We start from the raw sequence: 8,281 nt of genomic DNA on the forward strand, positions 1-8,281 counted from the left end.
CAACTTGGATGTTTCTCCAGGGAATTATGCAGGGTAAAAAAAAACCCATCTCCAAAGATCACATACTGTATGACTTCATTTATTTAACATTTTTTGAAATGACAAAATTATAGAAATGGAGAACAGATTAGTGGTTGCCAGGGGTTAGGGATTGGGAGGAGGAGGACAGACATAAAAGACAGAAGTGAAGGATCTTGTAAAGGTGGAAACGTTCTTATCTTGACTAGATCAATGTCAGTATCTGGACTGAGATACTGGAAGAACATGTAAAAGGGCATAAGGGATCTCTCTGTATTAGCTCTTATGATAGCAGATTAATCTCCAGGGTCTCAAAATTAAAGCATAGCTACAAAAAAAGGGTAAGAAACAAAAATAGCCTGTAAAAAAACTTCGGGAAAATAGAGGTAACACTTCATTTGAAAATTTTTAAAAAAGGATTTTTCTAAAAGATTTTATTTATTTATTTGACAGAGAGAGAGAGAGATCACAAGTAGGCAGAGAGGCAGGCAAAGAGAGAGAGAGAGAGGGAAGCAGACTCCCTGCTAAGCAGAGCCTGATGCGGGGCTCCATCCCAGGACCCTGAGATCATGACCTGAGCCGAAGGCAGAGGCCTAACCCACTGAGCCACCCAGGCGCCTGAAAATTTTTTTAAATTTTAAATTAATTAATTAGGCATACAAAAAGCTATAAAAAATTAATGTGTACAACTTGATGATTCTGTAGATATGTATACACCTGTGAAACCAACACCATAGATGATGCCATAAAGCTATCACCTCCAGAAGTTTCATTTTATTGATAAATACAAACACTTGGAACATTTCACCAGTAGATTGTTTCCTGGTTTACCCTTTGTCCAATTCTGCCAAATTATACTTTTTTCTCCTTTAAAACCTTGTGTGAAACACACTTCCAAACTTCCCACATCCTTCTAAGTTTCCTGTGGTACGTACGGGATCTGGAGAGGGCTGTGGATTGGAGCCAGGGAAGGAGACGCTGGCGGAAGGGCTGGAAGCCAGAGCAACAGACTTGTCTCAACATGCTGTGACGTGGTCACTGATCAAAGTATCTGCAGAATACATTTTTAAAAGATGAAAATGAAAATAATAGGCAATTAACTTTATTTTCTTCCACTTTCTCATACTCTCAGAGTAAAAACTTGACTCTTCTGCTCCAGACTCCTCTGTATTAGGCACACTCTTACCTGTTCTGTATATAGAAAAGAAAGAGACAAGAAATGGCTCCTTCCCAGGTCCCACCTCTATCCTTCCTTTCCTGGGACCTCCTTAGTTTTTATGGAAGCAAATCACAATTCAGGTTTATAAATATTCTGAGTGACAAAAAAGTTAAAGTACAAGGTTTCTGTATTGATACTAAATCTTCACTACAATTCCTACACCATTAGGGAGACTCAAACAAATAAAAAACAGATCCAACATCCAATAAGCATCCATCTCCACCTTCCTGCTATCACCTCTGAAAACCACTTATTTGAAATGTCTGCTTGATCCCTGCTGACACAAAAAGAGGATGGGAAGGCCAGAGGCTATTGTCATCTTTCCTCCTCCTGCCCACAGGAATCTAAAGCTCACTCTTGCATGCCTGGCGGAGTGCAATGTCTGCAAATGGTCGGTATTTTAGGGGTGCCTGGGTGGCTCAGTGGGTTAAGCCTCTGCCTTTGGCTTGGGTCATGGTCTCAGGGTCCTGGGATTGAGCCCCACATCGGGCTCTCTGCTTAGCAGGGATCCTGCTTCCCTCCTCTCTCTCTGCCTGTCTCTCTGCCTACTTGTGCTCTCTCTGTGTGTCAAATAAATAAAATCTTAAAAAAAAATGGTCGTTATTTTAAATGACTATGGGCATATCCCATAGAGGGTGAGTACCTGGCTAGAAACCTGATCTGCGAATATGGTGGTTATGGGCATTTTCCTGCCCGGGGTCAAACCAAAGATTTCAGATAAAGAATAGTTTATTTCACAAAAAAGTAGGGGGCTCCCTCCTATATATGCACATGAGAATAAGCCATTCATTATTGCACCTCTCGTGTGACAGGGACATTGCTGTTTTCACAAGATAAGAAAAACACTGCACCCTCTTTGCTTGCAAGCTTCTTTTTAACTTTTGCTCTATGGATTGGTGAATATATTGCAACCCTCTTACACGTGTCTCAAAAGACTAGCAGTTAACCCCACAGTGAAGAGAAACAAGAAGTAGTATGTATTGCTCTTCAATTTATATAGCTCAAAGGAACAGAAAGGGGAGAGAAGAGATTGGCAGGATATATCTCACAGCTGCTGTAAAAGATATGTCATCCCATAGGCAACAGAATGTGTTAAGTGCTGTCCTTGTTGACTTCAGTTTGTGAGAGTCTGGAAGATCCCAAGGGAAAATTATCTGCGTAATATTAAGGAGGACATAAGCCCCATGGTCTTTGTGTGCTGCTTATATAAATTCCTTTAGTAATTTTGTTTTTTTTAAAGATTTTATTTATTTATTTATTTGTCAGAGAGAGAGAGAGACAGACAGACAGAGACAGAGAGAGCACAAGCAGGGTGAGTGGCAGGCAGAGGGAGAAGCAGACTCCGCGCTGAGCAAGAAGCCCTAGGACAGCTATGGCAACTAATCCCAGGACCCTGGGGTCATGACTTGAGCTGAAGGCAGATGTTTAACTGACTGAGCCACCCAGGCATCCCTCCTTCAGTAACAGTTGCTAAGCAATTATTTACATATGAATTCTCCAAAAGGAACTTCAAGAGGGTAAAATAAATAAATTGTGACACTAAAATTCTAGTTCTGTCTCTTGAAAACTTTCTCAGCAGCTGTAGCATTCAAAATTGGATATAACCCTACAGGTTATCTTTTAACTGGTTTATCCTTACTGTTGCTTTTCCCACCTGGATTATCAACTTCCCACCGACAGCGGGGATAATTGGACAAGGAACATGGATTATGGACAGATTTGGGTTTCAGCTCTGCACTTGTTATGTGCTTTCTGGAAGGTTACTGAATCTTTCTAAGCCTCAGTTTCCTCTATTGTAAATCAGGGACAATAACAGTAAGGACTTCTTGGGATTATTGTGAGAATTAAATGAGACAATGCAGGGAATCTTGAGTACAACAGATGCTCAACAAATGTCAGCTGTGGTCCCTCTTCTAAGCACTAATGATGTCCTACAACTTTCTCTTTATTTCCTGCAGGATGTGTCATAGGCATAAGAATTCAATGAATATTCTCTGATGGACATAATCACAAATTAAGCTTACTGCTTACCTCTCTCTCTCTCTCTCTCTTTTTAAAAAGATTTTATTTATTTATTTGACAGAGAGAGAGGAGGAAGCAGGCTCCCTGTGGAGCAGAGAGAGCCCGATGCGGGGCTCCATCCCAGGACCCTGGGATCATGACCTGAGCTGAAGGCAGAGGTTTTAACCCACTGAGCCACCCAGGAGCCCCTGCTTACCTCTCTCTTATCTAATAACTGAAAGCTCTGAATGTTCAAGGTCACTAACTTGTTAGGTTCAAAATTGACCTAGAAACCAAGTCTCCCTGGCCTCTCCCCTGTACCACACAACCTCTGACTGACTGCAATGAATGGTTCTCCTGTCAGAGCTCATTAGGCTCTCTAAAGCAGACAACTGATTCCAGGGAGCAAAGGGTATGTGTGTGTCTAGACTCAATGTCTTATCAGCTAAAAAAAGCTCCCATGTTTTGACTCTGGTCATTTCTGAAGTACCTCTTTCATTTGTGTTTTTATTTTTGTTGTTGTTGTTGTTTAAGATTTTTTAAAAATTTATTCAACAGAGAGAAAGAGGGGGAGAGAAAGCACAAGCAGGGGGAGGGGGAGGCAGAGGGAGAGGGAGGCTCGATGTGGAGCGGAGATGTGGGGCTCGAACCCAGGACGCTGGGATCATTCCCTGAGCCGAAGGTAGACGCTTAACCGACAGAGCCACCCCAACGCCCCCACTCGTTCTAAACAGAAGGCCTTTATCTTACTGATTTGGACAAAGAACGTAACTTTAGTCCCAGCAAACTTCACGCAGAAACACAGACTTGGTATATGGTTCAGCACTCAAAGACAAAGACCGTGTGATAAACCTAGGTCCCTCAGAGAGCAGGGGGTAATGATGGGGGGCGGGGAGTCTGGGTGCGTCCTGGAGTGCCACGGAGGTACTCCTCACAGACCGTGTGCCACACTGCAAAGGGCAGTCGTGAGCGAACGCCCCCGCTGCCGGGGGCCTGGTTTTGAAAGAGAGGGTCACGAGAGCCCGGGGGGGGGGGGTGCGGCAGGGGACCCACACACAGGCCGCGGAGAGGCGGCGCGTGGCCGGTTACCAACCAGGGTCCATCACCGGCCGCGGGGCAGGTGCACTGGAAGCGGAGCCCGGACTCCCCGAGAGGGGTCCGCTGAGCCCTCAGGCCTCCACCCGGAGCGGTTCCTCCACGTGGGAGGAACCAAGCGCGGCTGCGGAGGTCCGTGCCCCAAGCCCCCTCGGAGCCCATATGGGACCACCACAAGGCGGCCGGCGCTCCCTGGGCCGCCCAGGCGGCCGCCGTCAGTGGCCGCGAGCCCACACCCAGTCTCGGGCCCGGCCTCCCCGCCCGCCCGCCCGCGCCCCCACAGCCCCCTGGGTCGCCCGCGGGCCGGCGTTCACCCTTTCCCCGCGGCGGCCCGCGCGCCCCATCAGCCCCCGCGGAGGCGCTGGCGCCGCGCCATTCCTGCCGCCATCCCCGCCGCGTACCTGCTTCACGCCGCCGCCCGACCCAGCTGTCCCGCCCCGCCGCCTGGTCCGCAGGCCCCGCAGTCCACGCCGGGCAGATTCTGGCGCCGAATAACTCCTCTTTTTCTTCCGTCCACGTCCCGCAAGATGACGTTACGTCAGCTGCGTTGGAGTAACGCAGGCCGCGGAGCCTCCGCTGCTGACGTGGGGCGAAGGGCCGAGCCGGAGCTACGCTGCGCCAACAGCGTAGGCCCTTGGAGAATCGGGTCTGCGCTCCACGTGGCGGGGCCCCGCCTGCCCAGACTCGGGCAGACGCCTCCGGAGGCGGGGCTCGAGACATCTCGGGGTGCAAGTCCACGTTCTGCTGGGGGACCGGGGCCCCACCGGGCTTCGCAGGGAGGCGGGAAATATGCCTGGCTCCCGTAGCTGTTGGTTGATCCCCATAGGTGTGTCTGTCAGTGTTGAACATTACATCCCCGGCGCGCCTCAGAAATACGGTGGAGAATATACAGAATCCACACTTTCGGCAAACTTCTGCTGTTGAAGTTCGAAAATTTTGTCACTGCAATAAAATGATTTGCCGCCTAGGTGTCTGGAGGTTTCCCCAAGGGTTCCAGCCCAACTCTTGCATTGGTGAGAGTATTACATTTAAAAATAGTTTTATTTAAAAAAAAAAAAAAAGTTCTATTTAATCCCTGACAACGGGAACTTTAAATTAGAATGGAGTCTCCTTCTTCCCTACTCGTGTTTTCCTCAGAGGGCGTGTTTTGTATGGGCACCGGCAGGGCTGGCCAAGTGTGGGTATGGGGAGCTGCACAGCCCTTGACTGGAGGTCAGTGACAGGGAAAAGCGTCTTCCTCTTCTTGAGAACATTGCTGGACCTACTTATTCATTTCCTCATTCATCAATTGCCTACTTGAAATGCCAGGGTTCCCTAGGTGTGGAGGAAGACATCGTCTCTTCCTAGATGAATTCATAGCCTTATGCAAGAGACAGATAAGAGAGCAGATGATTACAACACAATGCGATTAATGCTAGAGGAAGGGGTGCCCAGGTAGTCAGGTAAGGCTTTTAAAAGAGAGTAGACTTTTGAATTGTGCTTTGAAGGACAAAAAAAATAAGTCGTTCACCTAGAAATGGGAAGCGGGATCATATGAGGAAGAGGGTATGCATTAAGTAAAGGCATGAGATGTCCTATGAGAAGACGCTGCACAGAGGATGTGAAAAAAGAGATGTGTTTTGGGGGGGCATCTTGCAAGAGGATTTCTGTGCTCCACTAAAGAGCCTGAATTTTATCATCCTCAAAGATAGAGAACCATGACTTTCAAAGTACCGGACTGGCACAATGATAAGAAATCATTGTGTGTCTGAAATCAGTAAGGGTAGAAGCTGGGAGGCTGCTTACACTAGTGCAAAGACCCAAATAAGAAATGGTCACCGGAAAGGAGGCTCCAGCAGTGAGCATGGGAGCATAAAGTGGGGAGAGCTGACATCACTTACTACTTTAAAGTTGGGGGTGGTGGTGAGAGAGGAGGAGGGATTCTTACAAATCTGATGATGTTGCACCATAGTATGTTAGGAAACAGATGGGGGGTAGTTCTTAGAGGTGAAAGATAACAGTGAACATGAGTTGTCAGCTCTTTAGCTTTGAAGTAGGCTGGAGGACACAAAAGTAGTAAAAGTGCTTTCCAGTAAGTTTCATCTGGTACTTTAGCTTTTAAGATTCTTACCACGAACTTCAAATTAGGTAACCATAGGGATAGCTAAGGTCATTGGAGACAGCCCTTCTCCACTTGAGAAATCCTTTCCTAGTTCTTAAGTCGCACGTTGCCTTAGGTAATTGCTTGTCTGCCTTCCCTGCTAGAATATAAGATCTTGAGCATAAAGCCACATAATAGACACTCAATAAATACTTGATAAATAAATGAATTTAATTCCTTTGGGTTTAGTTTTCTCAAATAAGAAATGGACTAATAATTCTGTCATTGTCTATTCCATAGGGTTGTTAAGAGGAGAAGATACAGAAATCCTTTAACACTGTGCATTTCTATTAGTTATTTTTATGACTATTTTAGTATTAATATTCTACCCAGTGAGGAGAAAGGAATGGGATATGTGACTATGGATTGGGAGACCAAATCTAGATATATAAGCTAGTTTGCTCCTCTGCAGAAATAAAGGAAATAACTTAGCCATGGTATCCTTCCTGCATATGATTTTTAAAATACCTTTTTTAAAAGATTTTATTTATTTGACAGACAGAGGTCACAAGTAGGAAGAGAGAGATAAAGGGAAGCAGACTCCCCACTGAGCAGAGAGCCCAATGCAGGGCTTGATCCCAGGACCCTGAGATCATGAGCTGAGCTGAAGGCAGAGGCTTAACCCACTGAGCCACCTGGCGCCGTGATATATATTTTTTTTCTTTAGATTGGAGGGATCCTTTGTCTCAGCAAATGGAAACAGAACTCGCCATGACTAGAAAGTCACAAAGGAAGTGGACTATTTAGAACTGGACTATAGGAATGCAGGATTGAGGACTATTCCTTTACATGTTATGGAGCATTAGTTTAAGTTATCTTAGCCTTGGGGTCTTTAATTGTTGATAATAGAAACATCCAGTTTAGTAGAAGGAGTAACAGTCTCCAAGAACAAGAGGTAAAACTGAATCTCATGAGGGGTGGGTACAGGCACTGGAAGCTGGGGACTAAAACTACCCTTCCTCTCTGGATCTCTTATTTACACTTCTCTCTGCACACCTGTTTCTCTTTTCCCTTTTAAGGTAGGCTCTTCATCAGTTAACACTTGGTGGAAAACAGCTTCCTCAGCCCTCAAATATCCTTAGTTAGGGCCGGCTCCTGACTTCCCATCTTAGTCCAGTTCCAAAGTCTTAGGAGAGAAAATCTTACTGGCCTAACTTGGTCCAGGACTCCACTTTGAACTAGTCAGCTGTGGAGAGGCAGAATCATGCAGGTAATATGAGCATGGAGGCTGGGCCCACCCTTGGCAGAACTCTGAGTGATGGGAATTCTAAGAGAAAAGGTAGTAGGCTAGGCTGGCAGACATATCACATGAGTTGGCAATGACAGGACAGACACTTAAATGAAATACGTTTCAGCCACACTACACATGTAGTTCTGCAAACCAGGTTGCACATCAGAAGTACCAGGAAAGCCTTTTAAACATACAGATTCTTAGAACCTCCTTTTCCCTCCAGTGAATCAGAATCTTGAGGAATAGGGCCCAGGGATCATTATTTTCATAAAGTACCCCAGGAGATTATGATGTGAATGGCATTTCAGAACCCCGGATTCCAAAAAGACAGGCCCCAAATGCCAAATAAATACATCAATAGAAAAGGGAAGTTACTCATAAATACAGAACATTTTTACATACACTAAACGGGGAAGTTTTTTTATTTTTTTGGAGAGTATATGTTTTCTTCAAAATATAGTTTCATTTTAGGATTATAGAAATCAGAAATGCTTATTAAAAAAAATTCTCATTTTGGGGGGCCTGGGTGGCTCATATGTTATGCATCTGCCTTTGGTTCAGATCATGGTTCTGGGAT

The 8,281-nt window shown here is 45.6% G+C and overlaps 1 protein-coding gene across 4 annotated transcripts in view; it reads right to left on the reverse strand.

Annotated features, from left to right (window-relative positions):
• Positions 1 to 5,124, reverse strand: part of ALDH18A1 (aldehyde dehydrogenase 18 family member A1) — a 42,403-nt gene extending 37,279 nt beyond the window's left edge. For 3 of the 4 annotated variants that reach the window (XM_082722592.1, XM_082722593.1, XM_082722591.1), the window contains exons 1-2: positions 4,735 to 5,061; positions 954 to 1,069 (exon numbers count right to left, since the gene is read on the reverse strand). In XM_082722592.1, the coding sequence (XP_082578718.1) occupies positions 954 to 1,041 (88 nt within the window). In that variant the 5' untranslated portion in view covers positions 1,042 to 1,069; positions 4,735 to 5,061. Of the gene's footprint in view, positions 1 to 953; positions 1,070 to 4,734 lie in introns of all 4 variants that reach the window. The other variant, XM_082722594.1, reaches the window with a different exon arrangement.
• Between the last annotated feature and the right edge of the window lie 3,157 nt (positions 5,125 to 8,281).

This window comes from Mustela nivalis, assembly GCF_964662115.1.
Source record: "Mustela nivalis genome assembly, chromosome: 2".
NCBI lineage: Eukaryota > Metazoa > Chordata > Mammalia > Carnivora > Mustelidae > Mustela > Mustela nivalis.